Consider the following 22267-nt stretch of genomic DNA (forward strand, 5'->3'; position numbering starts at 1 on the left):
AAAATATGATGTTTTAATAAAGTTTAACCAAGCATTTTTTCACATAAAAATTATAATAAAAAAGTTAACAGGATTTTTGTTTTTAATTCAGACATAAAGTAGTCTGCTGCTTCGCATTTTTTATACTATTATTCTCATTTTATTCAAATAATATTAAAAAAATTTATTAAAAATGGACAAATCTGGCACCGAATGGGTTTTCTGTCATAGGAACAAAATTTAATTTTTAAATGAATATGCATGTAGTTAAATTTATTTTTTTTAATTTTTATATTCTATGACAACAATAGAAGAAATTGACTCATATATGTACTTAAGGCAATATTTATCTTTTTTATTTATTTCTCAAATTCACGTGCTAATTTCTTCGGAATGAGTTTATGGAATTAAATTGGATGCCCAAAACCTTCATCAAAATCTCAGGGCGATTAAATACTCTACCATGACTCTGTATCTACTTATACAAGCGACCACCAAAACGACTGTGGTTTTCAGAAACATTAAAGATAACTAGAATTTTATTAGAAGGTTTACAATTTTTTTCTCACAGCCAATTCCATATTTATTGTATATATTGTATTTACTTTAACCTGCACCGAATGCATGCATGCATGCATGCATTAAGAAGTTTCGATGCAAGGACTTGATTATTATCGGTCAGTTTGTATGGCAGCTATGTGCTATAATTTTCCTATCTAAAAAACTTCTTGATATATTATAACGTCGCCAAATATTGTGAAGCTATCTTGTCAAATAAAAAACTTTTTCATGCAATAACGTAATTTTAATCGCTCAGCTTGTATGGCAGCTATATGCTATGGTATAGTGGTCCGTCCTTTTCGACAAATGAGCAGGAAGAAGAAGGCAAAGGGGAAGCAGGTGAAAAATTATAGGCCGATACGTCAACCCAGCTCGTCATGCTAATCACTTATATGTAATAGGTATATATATATATTTATATATTTTAAGAGGTTTCTGAAATTTTCTTCTGGGTGTTACACATTTCGTGACAAACTAAATTCACCCTATTCGTGGTATAAAAAGTACTATACTCCGAGTGTCTTTCTACAGTAAAAAAATGCGCTATTTGAGAGAGCTTAGTTTTGTATATTAGTTCTACCATTTACAGTATTTTTTAATGTACAACCTCCGAGTATAGTTTTCGAATGGTTGGCGTAAGCTTAAAAGTTTGTAGGTCATCAAAACACTTAAAACACACTCATTACAGTCGCAGTAACGCTGAAACCCAAGTCAGTATACATATAGAAGTGTACTTATCACAAATTTATACATTGTTCTCATCTTTCCGATTGCTTCCTTAAGTAGTACAGTCGTAATTTGATTAAACGAGAAATTAGTATACATGCACCCACACATATGTAGGTATATGTACATGTAAGCGTGCATACTGTTGAATGAAAACTCTCATCATTGTAGATTTCCTTTGCTTTTACTTGCTGGTATCGAGTTGAAAATCGCCACACTTTATTGCTATTTAATGCATCGCCATTTTAATAACATAACAATAAACTGTTCGCCTGGTTAATGTGTAAACATATAAAATTAGCCCTGCTTGCTGCGCGTGCTGGCAATAATACCTACTTACACACATACATACTTATGTATTGCAACAAAATTGCTGCCAAAAATTCCTAAAAGTGTAAGTTGTTCAGATTTCCGTAAAAGTTTCATTTATTGTCGGCATAAACTCAAGACGAGAATCTAACTTATGAAAGAATGGTTAAATGTGTGTACATTCGCACACTTGTACTATAGTTCTTCGATGTACTTAAAACATTTTAATTGCTGTCATTAGCATCTCTTTGAAGTTATTGATACACTTTTGTTTATTAGCTTATATAAATGATTTTCTTTTTCACTATTTAACATATAATTTTACTTAATATCAAGCAGATATCTCCACATACTACTCATCGCCATAAAGTCTATTCATATAAGTTAAAGTCCGCACTAAAACATTTTTCTACGTCTTTCCTAAGCATATTTTTGTTGATATTCTATATGAACACCGCATGAAAATGCTAAGCATTATATACTAAGATAAGCATACTATTCTTAGAGCCCAATTTTTAAAACCACGCTAAAGGAGTTTTGAATTTAGGGAAAGGCGAAGCACTTTTGAACGGATAATTACTTCTTTAATATAATACTTTCTCATGTATTAAGATAGATTAATAAGACCTAATTGTGATTTAAAAAAAAATTTAATTTCTATTGTGATATAAGGATTCAAAGTTAAATGAGGCATTAAGCGTTTTTGCTGCATCTGTTTGAAAATCCTGTGTCAAGGAAGCATATTCAAAGATCAAGCAGTCGAACTGAATGGGACATAATCGCCATTTTCATGAAGTTGTATAAGAAAATACTTAAATTAAGCATGTGATGAACGGCTAAGTGAGCTTATCACAACCTCTGAAGTTAACCTTAATTTCTTTGAAAATAATCATTCATAACGCATGTCGCGTTCTCTATAAGTGAATCTAAATTCATTCTTACCGATACAACTATGAAATCGGTTTATGGGAGTATGCATTTTATTGACTTCTCCATTAGTTTGTAAAACTGTTTGGTGGGTTGGTTAGGTATACGAAAAAATCGTAAGAGATCGTACAAAATTTATGAAACAACATATTTTTGCAAGTAGTTTAAAGCGCGATTTGAAATTTTTTATCTGATAATACTTGGAGCGACTTTCTTAGAAGTGACTAAGAACTTCTTTTTTAGAGGACCAAGCGAAAAAAAATATTCGTCTTTTACCCAACCTAATCTAATGGATACCTTACCCGGTACCACAGTTTCTGGTACATATCTTCTAGTTATATATTAGTAGTACTATATAACACACATATATTCTTCAATAAATTTTCTATTTTGTTTTCAATTCAGGTAAGCTATATTCATCAGTTTCAAAATAATTGTTTTGTTAGAAGCAAACTTCAGGTCCCATACTTGATTACGGCTAATGAATTTAACGTATCTTTTCGAATAATTTTGTTCAGTACCATGTTATTGAAGATGGATTACTTGATTTGGTTAGTTAAATGAATAGTAGTTCATTAAACATCCTGGACGTGCTCTCTCCTAGTATTTAAAGTGCTTTAAACTACTTAAATACTCCATAGCTATCTGAGCTAAACATACATATGTATAATTATTTAAAGATATATCATGTTCTATATATTATACTTTTTTTGCCGAAAATGTAGATGTGGTTCCAATAAGATAATTAAACTAGGTATTCTATATCTGCTTATAGAGCTTATAGATTGCTGCCGATCTCTTTCAATTTTGCTTATAAAAAAGTTGCATATTTTATACTTACCTAGTTATTAAAAAATAACACTTACCTTAAATACATTCACTTCAATAAACTACGCAAATCTGTGTTCGTCTATGTAACACATTCTGCTAGCTCACAATGCATATCTAGCCTTGACATATTTAGAGTGATGCCACTTAAGATTTTGAAACCATGAAGTGTCGAGCAGTTTCCTGAATTTCAATTCGCGACGCGCTTTTGATTCATGATTTACAAGCATTTCCTGTTGTTCTTTTTGTTGCTCGGAAGTAACGTCAACATTTCATCACTTATCTTCCTTTGTTTTTTGACGCACACAAAAACAGCCGTCCCTCGTCTTTAGCAAGCTGGCCAAAGCAACGAAGGTTGTATACAGTAAGAATAAAACTAGTTGGGCAAGCAACATTGTACCAAAAGAGGCGAGATAATAGGAATGTATAAACAAAAGGTGCAAAAACAAAAACAAAACTCGCAAAAAAGAGCTAGCAAAAACACCGAGCTTTTCACACTGTGGAAGAACCGCATACAGCGAATAGCGAACATACAAGTATTCCTATATATGTACATACAAGTAAGATCCTGCATGGAGACTTGACCAAGTTACTTGATATATCACTTTATTTTTATTTCGTTTTCATCTTGTTTCGTAGACAGTTGCAGTTGAATCTGACTGTCAGCGCTGCAAGATTTCATTGCGTTTATTAGTTTTTTTCCATTTTAGTTGTCATACTTGATTTTTATTGCAAAAGTTGTTGCTAGTTGTCACGATAGGTTTTCTCATAATTGCTTTATTTTTGTATTTTCATTTTTAACGACATGCCACAATGTGTTAAAGTAGAAACACTACAACAGAGCTGAATATCAAATGGGTTCTTGACCTACCTTTCATAGAAACATCCAGTTTTCTGATATCCAAAGAGACCGCCAGTATGTCTATTGTCATACAGAATTTATTTTGTATGGCTACTTAAAATCATTTGACAGTTACCCCACCCTTTAACAGAACCACATACACCCTTTTACAGAACTTTAACTAACCCATATATTCTGTTTGGCTACTAGCCCAGTTATAGTAATCGTTAAACAACCGCGTACCAAAATTTTTATTATGCATTCCCATCGTCTATGGGATTTTGTATTTATTGATTATCTATTACTATCTTCATGGTTTTACAACCACATAATAAAAGAAATATCAAAATTGGGCAACTGCTTAAGACTCATTGCCTAGACTATCTTAAAAGTTTTGGCTTTAAAGTAAATATTATATGTATACTCTACAATTTATTTATTTACAAAATTATATAATAATTTGCATAGTTTGGTCTCCTAAAAAGTCGTAGTTTTAATTACTTGGCATAATATTTTTTTTTTTTTTAATTTTTTAAAGAATTTAGTATGTCCAGTGATGTATTAATATGATTAAACTAGTATTATTTATAAATTTGTTTCAACGCTGCCTTCTTATAAATTACACCTAAGGTTTTTTGAAAAAATGTTGATACAAAAGACTTAAATCTCTTCAAAAGAGGTGAGCTCCTTTTAAGCTAATACGAAGCTCTTGACGCGATTCCGTAGTAGATATTTAAGCATTACTGGAACTCGTTTACTCGTCACAAGGAGTCAAATCAGACCAAACGATTACTTGTATTTGCCTTTTGTGAGCTTAGGTTTCCAAAAATATTATCCAAGTGACCGCTACGTCTGCCTAACCACCCTTTCGATTAACGATCAATAAAGTTGTTCGGAACTAGAAAAAATCAGTACTGATTTTATTCAGTCGCATAGCTTCAACAGATACACCTATAATCTCGATTCAAGATCATAAAGATTGGTCGGTATGTAAGGACTTAGTCCATTTCCGAAAGTAATTTTTTTTGTCAATTTGAAGGGCTTGTTAAGTTTGATCTCACTGTTCAGGTATCAGCTATATTCTACCAGAAAATGTTCCTCTCCTTAACCACAGTTAATATGAATTTGATGCGCGAAACTTTAAACAACAAAGTAACGCGATGTAATTAAAAATAAATGCATTCAAATACTAGTGCGAAATAGTGAAAAGATAATAGCAATAAAATACAACAAACAAGGTGTAGCTGTGAGAAAAACAATGCAAATAGTTTTAAATAAGTGGCACAATGTATGTAAGGCTCTAATTATTTTTAGTGGAAATTTTATAGCTTAAGATGAGTGCCTTTCTCCATTTCATTCATTTCCATAAAATTGTATGTATGTTATGTATGTGTGTATATAACCTCTGTTTGCGAAACGTGAAGCACTTGTGTCTGCCACTCAACTTGTCTCCTTGACTGCACCCTTTCAAGGTTAATTAGTAGCGGCAGCCATTGTGGCAGTGACAGTCTTGCGGGAACTCTGCTCTCTGAAAGACTGACAGCAACATTACGAAAACGGAAAATACTACAATCAACGTACAAAGAATAGAGCGCGGGTTATTTAATTGTAATTGCAATTCAGCTATTTAAATTATTCATCGCACCAATACACAATGCAAGCTTGGCAAATGCGCGAAGTGTAGGGACAGTTTAAATAGGGATTCCATTTTTTTTCTCCATTTTGTTGTAAAATTGATATTTTCATTGCCTTCTCGAAAGCATTGAGTACTTGATAAGGGAATCCGCTACTATATACTCTATTAACATAACTGTATTGCCTCACAGCAAAATCGTGTATATAATGAATAGATAGCTATTCTTAGAACAGATTTAGTGTGATATGACTGAGATGTTTCTAGCAATAGTGACTTTTATTGTTAACACATCTCCACATGCAATGGCGAGCAAAATAGGTCGAATGTTTGCCACTTCTGCACTTTTAATGCACCAACATTTTAACTGTTAGCTCAACGCTACCAAATTTTATTTGCAACAGTCGAACTATTATGCTCGTTACTGTATATTTAAAATGGTTTCGATGTACATATATACAATATATGTGATAATAAATTAAAATTATTAAAATATATGTACATATGTTAATATTTCATCATTATTTTCTTTTGCTTTCTTCGATTTTCCACCATTTTACGAAGTCATTCCTATCAAACGCGAATTAAAAAAATGACGCAACGAAATTGCCATAATCTGTTATTCTAACCCAGAGATTTCTTTCAAAGTTTTTATGAGTTTAGAATTAGCCAAACAGAAAAGAAACTCTTGTTTACGTGTGATTTCTCCTTTCTTTATTATGCATAGAGCTAATGAGCAGCAATATGTGTACTCATTCAATGTATTGAAGTTTCGGGTAACCGCGTCTTTCTGAAAACATTCTTGCTGTGAAACCAACAATCATAATAATTTCCGTCGGCAGACGTAAGACTTTTTCACAATATTTAAGATATAAGGATTCGCATATATTTTTTTCTATAAAACTATTACCTATAACCAATATACGTCATGTGGTTTACTTTTAAGGTTATTTATTCAAAGTCAGATATAACTTTAACAGTATCTCACGTACAAATCAATAAACGTACATACTATATAAAGTTTAATATGAAGCAAAAACCGCTGTAATGTATTTCACAAAAAAAATTTTTTCGCTATTAATTTCTTTTTAAAATTAAAAATTATCATAAAATATTCCTAAGAAATTATTCAAAGGGATATATAAGGGAATTAACTTTTTGCCATTACGCTATAAGCTACACAGCAGCAGTCTTTTGCTATAAAATGTCTCTCTCGAATTACGTATTTGATGATTTGATGATTTAATGATATATTTAGTACTTCTGATGGAAAGTAATTCGATTGCATATATTAAAAAAATACTTTATAAATATATGTGGCTCAAACCGTTCAAGTATGTAAAGGTATATACATATTTTCAGTATAAATGAACGATGTTAGTTTTAGACTTATTCGTATGCAATGCTACAAGTACGAGTATATATATGCTATACTTGTACAACTCATAATCTAAGTATATTATTTGAAGTGTTGGTAACATATTTAATTATTTTAATTTCACAATATATGCTATGTAAATATTCACTTTTATATCACTTTGGCATACTTTTTTTGCATTCACTTAATTTTTCACTGTCAATCAAATAAATTTTTCTTTTAAAAAGTTTTTATCGGGAAAAATCCATAAAATAATTTCCACTCAGTAATTATATATGTACGTATGTACATAGTTGCCCTTCATATGCGCAGTTCACTAAGTTGATAGGGTGAGTTATGCATAAAATATTTACTTAGAAAGTTCATAAAAAGCGCATATCAGCCGCTATTGCTCTCCACGCTTGTATATTTATCACTTTTCCCTTCAGCTATTCACTGCACATTTTCCACAATCACTTTGAACTTTGGGGCGCTCACTATTTTTAACTTGTTTTTCGCGTTGCACTTTTTTCCTTTCGGACTGTTGTTTACCGGTTATACTTTATTGTGCGCTTATTATTCGCATTGCCTTGCAGTCAACTTGTTTTTCATTAGTTGTGATTTTACTTTTTATATTTGCTGCTTGTAAATTTTAATGCAAGTTAAAGTGAATGTGTGTGTGACATGCAACGCATGCGCAGAAATATTCTTTTTATGAGGATTAATTTTAAAAGCCTGTGTTGCACATTTCCTGCGAAAGCCAAAAAGGCAACTAAATAGCCTCTGCATTTAATTGGAGTAACTTCTTTAAATTTACAACAAAATGCCAAGGATTTATTTAATTTTTATTACTTTTAAATAATATATATTAAATAAAATTTATTCATATATTTTATAATTATTTAAGTGAAAGAAATAACTTTCTTTTATAATCAAAACAACTTTTTTCTTTCTCTTTTTATTGCACATTCTTTCAATTGAAGCGCTATTGCTTGACCTAAAAAGAGCATATTGACATTCATTCTCCCATCTTTGAAGTGCTTCACTCCATGTAATAGTTTTATAACAAAAAACAAACTTCTATGTACTAAATAAAAATGAGGAAAGAAAAATAAGGAAATCTTCAATGAAAAAATATTACAAGGGCAAAAACTTGTAATTAACTGCACTGGCTAAAATAGATAAGAAAGACGAGCGTAGACAGCAAATAAATAAGTACTACAAATGTATATGTATTAAAATTATGGAAAGCAAGTGTACTTTTGAAAATAACTTTGTTGGTGTGTAATATATTAGTAAAACAGGCCACTTAAGCTTGTTTCTGAGCTCAAAAGGAACTATGAGCGTCAAATTTAAAAAGCCAGACTGTTATTCACCATGTTTGTTAAAATTGGAAGAATATTTTTGTTTTATACACATGCAATATGTTGCTACAGAGTATAATAGTGTTGTTCACCTAACGGTTTTGTGTATCATCTAAAAATAATCGAAATATATATCTAGTTATATGTATATAAATGATGACGAAACGTGTTTAAATACGAGTCTGTCTGTTCGTCCATCTGCCGAACGAGCCTCGCCCCCTAATTTGTTTAATGTACATATCTTCCAAACCACCAAGGCTAAATCAACGAAACTTGCTCAGCATAAATCCTTTAAGCCTCTTTTTCGACAGGGTTATAGGTTGAAATCGAATTATAACCCCCATAACGTCCACTTCCCATATACCGGTTATAATAAAAACTACTAAAAGTAAAACTACATCAATAAATAAAGCATCAGAGACACTAAATTTTGCATCCGAAATGATACAAACAAGCTCCATCTCAAAATTGGACAATGGGCATGCCATTGCTTATATTTAGGTCCCTTTGTTGATCTTCATTTAATTCAGAGACGCAGAGATCTTTCTTTTAACCAAATCTGCAGTTAAAATTCTCCACACATTGTTTTTGCTCGTTATAAATCCCTAAGCCAACATTCTCGTAGTAAAATTTACATTGATATCAACAATTTCATGGACCTTTTCCAGCAATTCAGCACTACAAGTATTACTAGCTTCGACACGACATAGCCGTTGGTCGTCAATAAAATCTTCACGATCATTTTTAAATAGTCGAAAACACGTATATATAAACTTTAAGACGACTCATACAATCAATGCCATAACAATTTTTCATCATTTCGTATATGTCAGCGAACTTTTTGTTTTTTTTTTTTCAAGATTAACACAAAAATTTATATTTGCTCTTTGTAAAAATGGACTAATTGGTATTTGTTTTTCGGTTTCCTAAACACAAACAATCATTATTGCTCTGCTCCAATATGTGTGGACCTTTAATTTTGCTGCCCTGGACCGTCAAGCGCTGGAGAGTAACGAAGTGAACATATTATATTATACTAGTTATTTAAATGGACCGCCAACAATGAAAGAGAACTGTGGAAAATTACATACACTATTATGTTAAATTGAATAAAATGCTGAATTAGAGTCGTCCATAATAATAAATTTGTGCTGAAATCTGTCTCTTGCGTAGAACTGAACTCGCTAACTTTAATGTTGCTTTCACCTGAAAAATTTTTTAACCAGAGAGCATCCATTATTAATAATACCCTTCTCTTATAGTACAAACCCAAAATATGGGTTTCTCGATCTACTGGTAGATAACCTCGATGACAGTTAGCCTAGATTTCCGCCAATCAAAGGTTTCGAAAAACGCTGTAATAATAACAGAACGTAGTTATTAATGCTATATTTTGAAGTTTGCTTCAGAAGGTAGTTTAAATCTTCTGCTCTTACCTTCAATCTAATTACTTTCCTTTATATCAAGCCATGCTTGAGCTGAATCAAAATGTATTGTAGAAGAACTACTCTCTGCGCTCGAATTATTTTCTAATTTCTTTCGTTTAAACTTTTTTAACTTCCCGCTAAGAAAATGGAAAATTTTCTAAAAATCGGGAAGATATTGGTTTCACCCCATTTTGCAAAAATCGAGTTCTCAACAGATCTCGACGTTCTGAGGGTCGAGGAAGCTTCCCCGAACATTTCTACGATGATGTCCGTATGTCTGTATGTATGTGTGGATGTATGTGTGTGTGTGTGGATGTATGTGACCCTCTTATAACTATTAAACTGCTCAACCGATTTGAATAAACTAAACGGCATTCCAAAGGGTAAGAATTTTTTCCAAACGACTTGACCGATCGACACCAAAAACTAATCAGTTCTAAACCTTGAAGAAACACATCGTTTGCCGCAAACCGGGTCGAAATCGGTTGATTTACTTGCTAGATATCGAAAACGAAAATTTTGAAGAGCTCAAAAGCAGTGGAAAAAGCGAAATTTGAACGTTAGCGTATGAAATTAGAGGGAAGTCGCAGGGATGGCCCTTGAGGCCAACCGTTTTCCACATTTTTTATTCACTTACGCATACTCCAGAAGTTTTGGTTTACAAGCCTAGATACAATGATTGATTTTTTAGAGAGTTTATTCAAGAGATATAGTATTTACTTAGTATTATTGATATGGTATTTTCAGTTTTAAAAAGTACTCAACAATTATTTTTAACGTTCTAAAAATAGCAAAGAAGAAGTCTAAAATCAACCTACAGAATTTGATTTACTTACATAACCAGCGATTAATTTTGAAAAATTTTTGATTACATTAATTTTATCTCCAGGAGAACCGAAAAAGGTGTCTATCGGTAAGCAACAGTTTTCTGTTAAAATTATCTCAAATTCATGAACCGAAAAAAATAGTATAACCAAAGTTGAAGGATTAGGAAAAATTGTGATTTTTGACAAGATGACGGCTTCCAAGAAATTTAAACCAAGTCAATCGGTCCAGCCAAATATAAGACATTTTTTTGAGCCAACTTACAGTGACTTAAAATCTTCCTACACTTACGCTGACTTCTCCGAAACTAATTGCTGGATCAACACAAATAGTTTCAATTTAAAAACAAAAAAAATATCACATTTATACATTCGATATATATGTAATTTTTCGGAATTTGCAAGCGGTTATATACCCTTAAAATTCTTAAATTCCTAAGAAACTGTAACTTTTTGTAAGAACTTATGGTTTCCTTTACATTAAAGTATTTTCAAAGGATATCACAAAAAATGCCCAATCAAAGACTAAAGCAAATACCCAGATCTAACAACACATAGAGTGCCCAAAGGTTTCAACTTAAGACTCAAGGATACTTTACATTTGCCGTTAGGCGTCTTTAGCGCACTTCATAAATGCATACATATATACATATATATACGCTATGTATATTAAACGTAAAGTGCGAAACCTAACAACGGTAAAAGTCTAATACAATAGAATCAGTGAAGCGTAAATATTGTGGGATGAAGACTGAAGAATACACATGACAATTGTTGATTTTCTTTCTTACACCCTTAAGGACAAAGAAATCGAAATGAAGATAAAATGAATAAAAGTTAGAAAACAGGAGAAAATAGTAAAAAAAAAAAGTATACGAAGTATAAGCGAAGAAGCAAATAAAGCGAACTACCCAAATGACAACTGAAAAGACACACTTTTTATGTGTCTCCATATATTGCTATACATGCATATGTGTCGGTATATATTCATTTACGAAAGCACCAGCATTTGACAGCAAGTTGGCATGCCACATTAAGACTTGCCACAACACCGTCACACAAAGTACATCACTTACACACACAAAGCCACGCAAAGACTATTGACATTGTAAGCCTTTGAGACGCACTGACGCGACAAACACTCGGCCAATATACCACAAGGGCACCCACATTCGTAAAAAACTTGTGAAAAAGAAAGAAAACAAAAAAGACTTTAGTTGAACAAGTTAAAAATTAAACGCGTTTGTGCTTTTAGGAGAATCCTTTAAGCCACCTAAAGGCAAACACTCTCAGGCTGCAGCCACACACGCAAGAAAAAAAACCAAAGTGTTTAATTTAACTTTATCCTTGAATGCAGAGTAACTCTTTATTACATAGTTGTCTCTCTTTCTTGTTTTTGTTTTTTGCAGATTCGGAGTTGGAGGAATTTGAGACACCCGCACGCTATCGTCCCGATTCCTTAAGTGCCCTCAGTCGTACTACGCGCTTCACGGAGGATGAAATCAAACGAATTTATCGCGGTTTTAAGGCTGAGTGTCCGACGGGTGTCGTCAAAGAGGACACATTCAAACTTATCTACTCGCAGTTTTTCCCACAGGGAGGTTCGTGTGGTACAGTATACATTGCTCGATAACACCTTGCTTTTAAATAGAGCCTCTGCTTGCTCTTTTTATTTGTACATGTCTTTTTATGATATTCCTTTTCACCAGTTAATTTGTAAATACAACCCGCTCCGTATTATCAGTGTGAAAACTAACCACTAAAAAAAAAATAAAAATTTGTTTAATACTATACTTTAAACATGTTGGATAAGAGTATATTAGATATGTGAAAGGTCAGAGAGATATCAGAATGAAGAATTAATTTTGCGGGTTTTGTCTGCTCGTCCGACCGTTTGCACATTTCATATCTTGTGCAAAAATTAAATATCTTGGAGAAGCAACCTTGAAGTTGGCACGGCTGCTTTCTTGAATGAGCGGACAATTTATTTCGCTATTAATGCGAAAAACAAAAAATAACGTTAACTTCGGCTGCACCGTAGCTATAATACCCTTTGCAAGTGCATTTTTATCGCATAAAAGGTTATACAAAGATATTTATCTGGATTTTGATCGGTTAGTTTGAATGGCAGCTATATGTTGTAGTGGTCCGATCAGAACAATTACTTCGAAGATTGCAGCAATGCCTTTAACAAACATCCTTGCTAAATTTCGAGAGGATATCTCATCAAATGAAAAAGTTTTCCATGCAAGCACTTGATTCCGATCGTTCAGTTTGTATAGCAGCTATATTCTATTGTGTGGTAATTTGACCTGAATAATCTTTTCGGAAATTATACTGGTGCTTGAATAATAATCTGTGCCAAATTTCTTGAAGAAGGACCTGAGCTTGATTGTTTAGTTTATATAGCAGCTGTATGTTATAGTCGTTCGATATCGGCAGTTCCAACAAATGAGCAGCTTCTTGCTGAGAAAAAGACGTATGCGAAATTTCAGATCAACATATCAAAAACTTATTTACTGGTTTGTGTACAATATATACAGACGGACATGATTAAATCGACTCAGCTCGTCACACTGAACATTTATACTTGTATGTACATTTAATATGGTAGTAGTAGTATGGCAAACTTAATACACCCTGTTTAGAATTTATTTACACGCGAACCTTTAATTCGGTGGTAAAAATTAAACAGCAATCTACCATATAAGATGGAATAAAACACTTTTGCATTAGACAACTCTAGTAACAAAAACTTCTTCTTACTAAAATATGGCACATCTAGTACCCGCAAAATAACCATCTTCCTAATATAGGCGCAGTCGGTTCATATCATGTTATAGGCCGCGTACAATAAATATATAGACGATAGCGGATAATCGGTATATATATGCTTCTTTAAACCCCATATACTAATTCTATCAAGTTTTTAAAAACATTTCTCCTGTCATAATGTATGTATGTATATCGCAATGAATTGATATAATCTGTCTGATATCGTAATGAAACTTATAAGACATCTTTTCCTGTTAATTGTGCGCCCTGGTGGTAAAAATAATATATCTATTAGAATTATATTGAAATTCCGATTTGACTTTATACCATATATTATATATTATATATACCCTAGTTGCAGGCTGTAATTTATTTAAAAATTATCGCATAAAACTAAAGCCAATGAAATTTCCATTTATCTGACTTAGAAATACAGCGGGATACCATAAATTAAATCCCTAACTGGCCAAATCAAATAATTTCATATCTTCAGAGCAGAGTCAACAGCAATCTTAATAGTAACAGCGATGGCAACTATGAAACTGAATAAAATTAAGAAAGTAAAGAGCGACGACAGAGCTTAAAAGAAGCCGAAGTCAAAGTTATGCAGTGATAACAGAACACTTAACTAATGCATATGTATATATTCAGTTAAATCATTAGCAAGAAGAAACTAGCGCATTTGGGTTTGTGTTAACTTAATAAAGTATGTGGCGATTATGTGGTTGAATAAAATCTTGTACTAGTACAATGCAGTACGGACTTTCATATCTATAAATTTATTTCAAAAGTTGAAATTGTATAAAGTTTTATTAAAACGATTAGCGAGTTTTATGCAATAACAAAATATTCAGATAGAGCTGAAATTTTAAACTTTCACAAACTACCAAATTTCAAAAATATACATTATCAAAAATTAATGAAGTCATTCAGACATTCCGTTAAATTTTTTGTAATGACTATAAATATTTACATCCCTCGAAATAAGTTAATACTCGTATCCTTTATTAATAGGGATATCTTAACGAAGTTAAATTTTTGTATGTATAATTACCAACACGCACCTCTAGTCCACATAAATCAGATAATGAGGGCTCCGATTAACTTTGAAGAACGATTTGTATCACATTTATCTACCATAGGGCTAAATTTGTATCTAACAAACAGTTCTTTTATTAAAAGCCTGTATAGGCGTCATAGTATGATAGATGCGTCAATAAAAATGTATTTAGATAATAGTTATTGCCATTCCTATTTTACATTGAATGATTGTTTTGCTTGCGCACAGACACTACATATGTTTATTTGAATGATTGTTTTGCTTGCGCACAGACACTACATATGTTTATTTAGGCTATTTGCGTATATCGTAAATGTGTGGAAAAATTTAAAAAGAGACATCAATATACAATTCTCATTGAAACCTGTTTTCGGAATATTGTACCTTATGATACATAAATATTAGGGTGTCCGTTATTTTACGAGTTGATTGTTTTTTTGTAAACGCCTCCTAAAGTTTCACTTTTTGACCACAAATAAGGATCCAATATACATCTCTATTAAACCGTGACTAAATCATATCTATTTTCCCATGTATATAACATGGTATTTTTTATTATTTTGCTTTAAGCAAGAAAATCTACAACTTTAAAATTATATTCTAATATGAAGTGTTCTCTTTCTACCAAAAATATGTTTTTCCATTATAATATTCCTTTAAAAGCTATACGCTGTTAAAGTCATATATCAAATGTACTGAGCTTTCATACAAGTAATTTATACGATGTATGTTGCTCATACGACAGGGTGTACTGTATGAATACAATATGTTTGATGCAAAACTTTAACTGCGCATTCGAATCAATGTTTTTATGAAAAAAATCAACAGAACTTTATTTGTAGCACGAAACATTATGTAATAGGGTCTAATTTTCTCAAAATTGTAAATTCATTTTCTATTTGAATAAAAAACTGATTGCAAAAGATCAAAAAGTCTTATATAAAATATATGGAAAAAGTATAATTATTTAAACACGGCCTAAATTTCAATTAAGAAAAAGTATTAACTTCGTTTTCACCGAAATATAATAACATTCAGAAATGCAAAACAATACCTTATAAGAACTTTGATCGGACAGTGTATACGGCAGCTATACGCTATAGTGGCTCGATACGAGATTGCACCGTTATCTTAGGCAACAGTTCATGCCAAATTTGATGATGATATCTCGTCAAATGAAAAACTTTTCCTTAGTTGTATGGCAGCTATGTGATATAGCGATCCGATCTGAACAATTTCTTTGGAAATTGGGTCATTGCCTTAGGCAATATACCATGCTTTGATAAAGGTATCTCATCAAATAAAAAAGTTTTTCATACGAGCAATTTATTCCAATCGTTCAGTTTGTATGACCAGTGAGCAGCTTCTTGGGGAGAAAAGGACGTATGTAAAGTTTCAGATCGATATCTCAAAAACTGAGTGACAGACGGACAGACAAACAGACATGGCTAAATCGTCACGCTTATCATTAGTAGTAGTATATATACACCGGATCGCCGACATTTCTTTTTGGGTGTTACAAACATCGTGGGAAACTTAATATACCCTGTTCAAGGTGTAATAAAGAACTTACTTACGTTGAACTTTTTATTTGGGGAAAAAATTGAAACTTCAAAGGACGTTTGCAGAAAAGCTTAGGAACTAAAAGACACCCTTATAAACGTGCATATTTTTATTTTGTTGGAAGTATAGATATTAACAACTAGTTGTTTCGAATCGACAGGTATCTGGTCTCCGTTATTTATATGGTTACGAGTAGGTAGATATACATGTACTTACAGCGAGTCCATACTATAAGCAAAACGTAAAAATACGGATGCCTTGAACAGCCGTGTAGGCAAATTGACTAAAATCTTGGCTTACTGGCTTTCTATTAGATCAATATTAATGCATACATAAATTACGAAGCTGCAGCAATTCTCGCCTGCAAAGACACACAAATGTAACATAGATTGCATGTAATCCAATCGTATATCAACGCATCTAACGGTATAATCTAGTACTCTAGATATGTATAAGTGTGTGTATTTAATTTAAAAATATATGCATATGTGTACTTAAGCAGTTTTCCTCTCATTGGTATGGTTACTAAATTACAAGCCTGTGCGCCCAAATATAGGCTACGCAATAAATCCTACTTAAAATAAGTGATGATGTGTATTTTCCACGTTTGAATTTTTACCATACCGTTAGTATTTGACTTACAGATGCCTGGCTTTGCTTTAATGGGCACTTTTATACAGAATTTCATTTTCATTTCATTGCCTACAGCTGGCAACACGCCCTCGAAATGCTGCGCGTTGACGAGAACCATTGCCAAGTGCAAGTAAATAAGCACGTTGAGGTCAAAGCTTATTTGTAGACTGGTACACAAACAGGCACATCGGCTAAGCATACGCATATATGTGATTACTCACGTTTGTGTTCTTTTGTTGGTTTAGGTTAAAATAACTCGAACATGCTGAACAAGAAAATAATGTTATCAAACAAGCAAACAACAAGCGCAATGCGGCTAGTGAGCCAACGTGTATTGGTGTGTGTGAGTAAGTGTGAATGGATGTACGAACACGTATTTAATAAGTTGGCAGCTAGCGAAATATGTTGCCTACTTAAGAAGCTTAACGCATGTACATACACATATTTGCGAGCGAATGTATGACAGCATGTTCAGTGGGTGCCGAAAAAAGGTCGTCTCGCATCGGCAACAGAAATCTGACACTTTTATTAAAAACAATTTTAAAGAAATGTATGTATTTATAAGGGTGTCCAAAATTTCTATTTAATTGTTTTTTTTTTTTGTTATTTTAAACGTCCCATTTTTAGTTTCTGCTCTAAAAATAAAGATCGCACGTAAACAAGGCCTTTATTTTCAACTTAAACCGGGACTAAATTATATTTCTTTCCCCATTTTTATTACAAGGAATTTTTTGATATACTATATTAAGCAAATGAATCTACTTATCGTAATACTTTAAAAAGAGATACTCTAATACAAAATTTTCCGCTCTACAAAAAAGGTTTTGACGATTTTTTTTACAAAAACATTACTTTAAAAGTTCTACATCAAATGGCCAGCGCATTTATACAAGCGATTTATTCATTCTGTGTGTGCATATATTGAACATTTTTATTAGAATATCACTCTTTCAAAGATAAAGCAGATTTATTTGCTTTGAAGATAAAAAATTTATTGTAAAAATCAAAAAATCTCATATAAAATATATGGGAAAAATAAAATAAGTTAAGCACGGCTTAAAATGAAAATAAAGCGCTTGTTCGCACTGGATCCTTTTCTCAGGACAGAAACTGAAACTTTAGGGGGCGTTGGCAGAAAACAAAATCAGCTTGGGAAATAACGGGCACCCTTATATACTTGAATATGCGGTATACCACACATATTTTTGACAATGATCAAGAAAGAGAAAGCCACTGATATACTAATAGATTAGTGTCAGAAGCTTTATCATGTTAAGAACTACATCTAAGACGATACCTGTTTTTTGAGACTTTACGAGTGATAATGTTTTTTCGCTTTTAGACTCATAAAGAAAACCACATTGCGTTATCTTTCAATTCATGAGGTTACGGCAAGACTAGGTCAAAAAAAATAAGTACATATTACACAGGTTCAAATTTCCCTTTTTAAGGTCAACCGTTCAGTTAATTCTAGCTCAAAAACCAAAAACTTATATGCTACATTATAAGTGTAATTGGCATCTATTAATAAGCAAGAAACCTATATATAGAAGGAAAAGGTATATATTTGAATAAACTTAAGTTCCTAAGTCCTAAGAGAAGTCGATATAATTATAATATTATCTTTGTACTAAAATCAGGAAAGTAGTTCTGTGCCAAGCTCTGTTTCTATCTTTTCAATATTTGGAAAATGAGCAAATCATCTTCTACTCGGCATTATTCTGAATATATCCGCAGTTGAAATACTTTTTAAACAAGATCGGCTCTCACATAACTCAATATCATAGTTTCAAGTCAAATTGCCACATTGTACATATTTGTACAATGCTACGAATAAATAGATAAATACAGATAGCGCTTACATAAGTTTACTTTTTCAAATCATATATAAAATTTCCTTAATTTCATAAAACTTGTACATGAATATACAAGGAGCGTTCCAAAGTAAACAGGACTTTTAAAAAAAAGATAGAGCAAATTGTTTTATTGACAAAACAAATTAATTTGATTCAAAATAGTCTCCTTCTGCTTTATTACAGCTTTTTGCACGGTCCAAAAGCATGTCGAACGAGTCTTTTAGCTCATTGCCGGGTATGGCCGCCAGTATGCCGGTGCAAACCTTTTGAATGGCACGTCTGCATAACGTATTCCTTTCATCGGCAAATGCATTTTTCCGAAAAGGTAGAAGTCGCACGGTGTCATATCAGGTGAATACGGGAGGTGGTGCCGAACACGTCGAATACGGCGCACCAAACGTTTGAAAACTCCAAGGTAGAATACCGCATTAACGTTTTGGTCGGGTGGAACAAGTTCTTTGTGGACAATACCCTTGGAATCATAAAAACAAATCAGCATTGTCTTTACTTTTGACTTCTCCAGGCGCGATTTTTTGGGTTTCGCCTCATTTCTCATTTAAGTCCTCACGACCACTTTAAAAACGTTGAAACCACTCGTGCACTCTGCTACGGGATAGGCAATCATCGCCATAAACTTGTTTCATCAATTGAAACGTTTCGGTAAAAGTTTTACCAATTTTAAAATAAAATTTAATGTTGGCTCTGTGTTCGATGCGCATTTTCGCACCGATGACAAAAACATACTGACACTTAAAACGCAATAACTTCACTTTCAATAGATGAAATGTCATGAATTTTTTACTGGAAGTCGATAAAGGATAGCAGATTCTAACGCACTAGTCGACATATAGATGGCGCTAATAGAGTTTACTTTGTTACTTTTTACTGTTTACTTTGGAACGCACCTTGTATATTCTACCCATGGAATGTAGACCCTTTTATCGCTATTACATATAGATCTATTGTATTCATAAAATTTGAATTGCATCGAAAAAATATTAACCCACCCCACTCTTTCTTACTGTTTATTGTATAGAATGAAGCATTTTATTATACGAGGACTTATGGCTTCGTTATCTATATTTCATCAGCCACGTTCCAATAAACAAACAGAAAAAGTTAAACATTAATCATTGCTTATTACTTCCGGTTAGGATAGTCGATAATATAATTTTTTTTTTTCTATGCGATTAACAGCATCGAAGTTATGCACAAAACGTGCTACTTTGTATACCAAATTCCCGTCGTTTACTGAATAGCTCATATCTGCGTCGTACAGTTAACACACTTGATTTTTAGGTTAGAAAAAAGCCGAGTAAAGATAAATATCTAATACAAAAAAAAAGACGATTTTTAATTGACTTATTTTACATTTCATAACTTCACGGCCCCGCACTTTGTTTTGTGTTTAATTTAGAACTTGTCTCCACTTTTTCAATAAGTAAGCTTTATCATAAAGATATACAAGTATATTAAGTAATATATATTATATATAAAGGTTCGCCATTATGCTTTAAAAATAAAAACTGGGGCCGTATCTTAGCAATAACGTACCGAATATTCCTTTCCAAGGCGGCAATTGTCTAGGGCTTATCTGCGTATTCAAGCGACTTCACATAATCACACAAAAAATAGTCCAGCGGTGTTCAATCGCACGATCTTGGAGAGTACGTCACAGGCCAAAAGTTTTTTGCAATAAATTGATTGTTTCGTTGGCTGTACGGCATTTAGCGCCGTGTTGTGGGAACCAATGGGTATCCGCATCAAAATTCTCCAAATTAGGCATGAAAAAGTTATTAATCATGGCTTTAAAGCATTCCCCATTGGCTTTAACATTATGGCCTGCTTAATTATTGAAGAAACGTGAACCAATGATTCCTTCTGCCTAAAGAGTACACCGCTGTGACAGATGTAACGGTGTGGTGAATTATCACTACTTAAAATGCCACAATTTTTTTACTAACCTATGCATTAAACCATTAAAAGTGAGATTCATCGCTGAACTAAATTTTCGTGTGAAAATCGGGATCTCAAACGTTGTTCCGTAGTTGGTCTGTTTATTATAAAATGGCAAACCAAACTAAGCCTAACATTTTTTTTTTGATTTGTTAATTTTAAAGGGGTTACAGCTGCTTAAATTGCTTTACATCGTTAGATTTATTGTTTGGTGTTCGGAGGTTTGTGTATTCTAAGAAAAGGTAGAGTATTAAATTTCTTGCTGTGAATGATAATTTTTTATCAAATTTTTTTGTAATGTTTTTAAGAACGATTCAAAACTCACTCTAAATTAAGAAATATGTGTAGAACAAATTTTTTTCCACACTTTGCATTTAATCTTCTAGAATGTAAATTATAACTTTTTCCATTTACGATTAATTGTTTAAAAGATGGAGAAAGTGTGGCAAATAGTCTTAAAGTAAAACCGACTTTAACACTATATAACAATATGCGTATTTTAGCTACACTTAAACACAAATGTTGTCATTATATTCATGAAAATATTTAATTTTTTCATATAAAACAATGTATTTGTACCGACATTTTCGCTTTGTATGAGTTCTCTTGCTTAAAAATGTACATGTATACATACATATGCAAGCGCACACACTGAAGAGCAGTCATAAATCACTTTGATGCAATTTGGTAAACAGTGGAAAATTAAAAGAGAAATAAATGCATAAAAACATATGCACATAAAACACTTAATAACACACACACGCACACACATAAATGTCTAAAAGAAAAGCAGACTGCAAAGCGCGGAGGCAGTGACGGAGGTAGTGCTGGCTTAACATCCATCAAGGCTGTTGTGTAACCAAAAAAAAATAAATGCAAGTAAAAACGAATGTGCGTACAACCTTAATTGACCTTCTTTTTTCTAACCACACTGTGAATGATGTGTACTTGCCGATGTAGGTGGTTCTACATAATAAAGTTAGGCAACGAGATAGAGGCATCACTCCCTGCATTTGTATATGTGAATATAGCAGTGGATGCTAGCAAACTGTGTGTGTGTTTAAAATTGAAATGTGAGGGGATTTCAAGCTGAAGGCAGCCGGCTTTCGACGGAATAATTTCAAAAGTAACTACATTTGAATGCAAAAAATAAAAACTCGGAAAGTAAACTCAATAAATCTGTAATGAGAGTGCAACATATAGAAGCTTGTAGAAAAAGTGAAAGCAAAAACGGAATGATGTTACACTTTTATTACGTTTTCCAAAGGCGAAATGCAGAATGAGAAAAGTTGAAAAAAAAGGAAAGAACTGACATCTGAATTTTTTTCCCATTCAGATGCTGTAAGTTTTTGTTTTTAAATGGCTTTAGTTTATTTTGTAATTTGCATGGATTTTCTTATATAAATGGCATCGCATTATAAAGCGAACTTTTCTAAGTAGTGACAGTGACAGTGACAGTGAAAGTGACAGTTGTGGATAGTTTCTGCTCTAAACAGAGAAATTTAGGACCGACAGTTGGCAATGGGAAAAATTATAAACAAATGATTACGTGTAAGCCATAGACAACAATATAATTACATTAAGTGTGTTGCTTTTCAACAACATATAGATATACATATATATATGTATCCTATTGATATTCTGCAAA

The 22267-nt window shown here is 32.5% G+C and overlaps 1 protein-coding gene across 1 annotated transcript in view; it reads left to right on the forward strand.

Moving 5' to 3' along the window:
- The window catches only part of LOC106623710 (uncharacterized), a 159101-nt gene that overhangs the window by 110479 nt on the left and 26355 nt on the right, over positions 1-22267 (forward strand). The window contains 1 exon segment of the mRNA XM_070109375.1: positions 12186-12377. Coding sequence (XP_069965476.1) covers positions 12186-12377 — 192 coding nt within the window.

Source organism: Bactrocera oleae, chromosome 5, assembly GCF_042242935.1.
Source record: "Bactrocera oleae isolate idBacOlea1 chromosome 5, idBacOlea1, whole genome shotgun sequence".
Taxonomy (NCBI): Eukaryota; Metazoa; Arthropoda; class Insecta; order Diptera; family Tephritidae; genus Bactrocera; species Bactrocera oleae.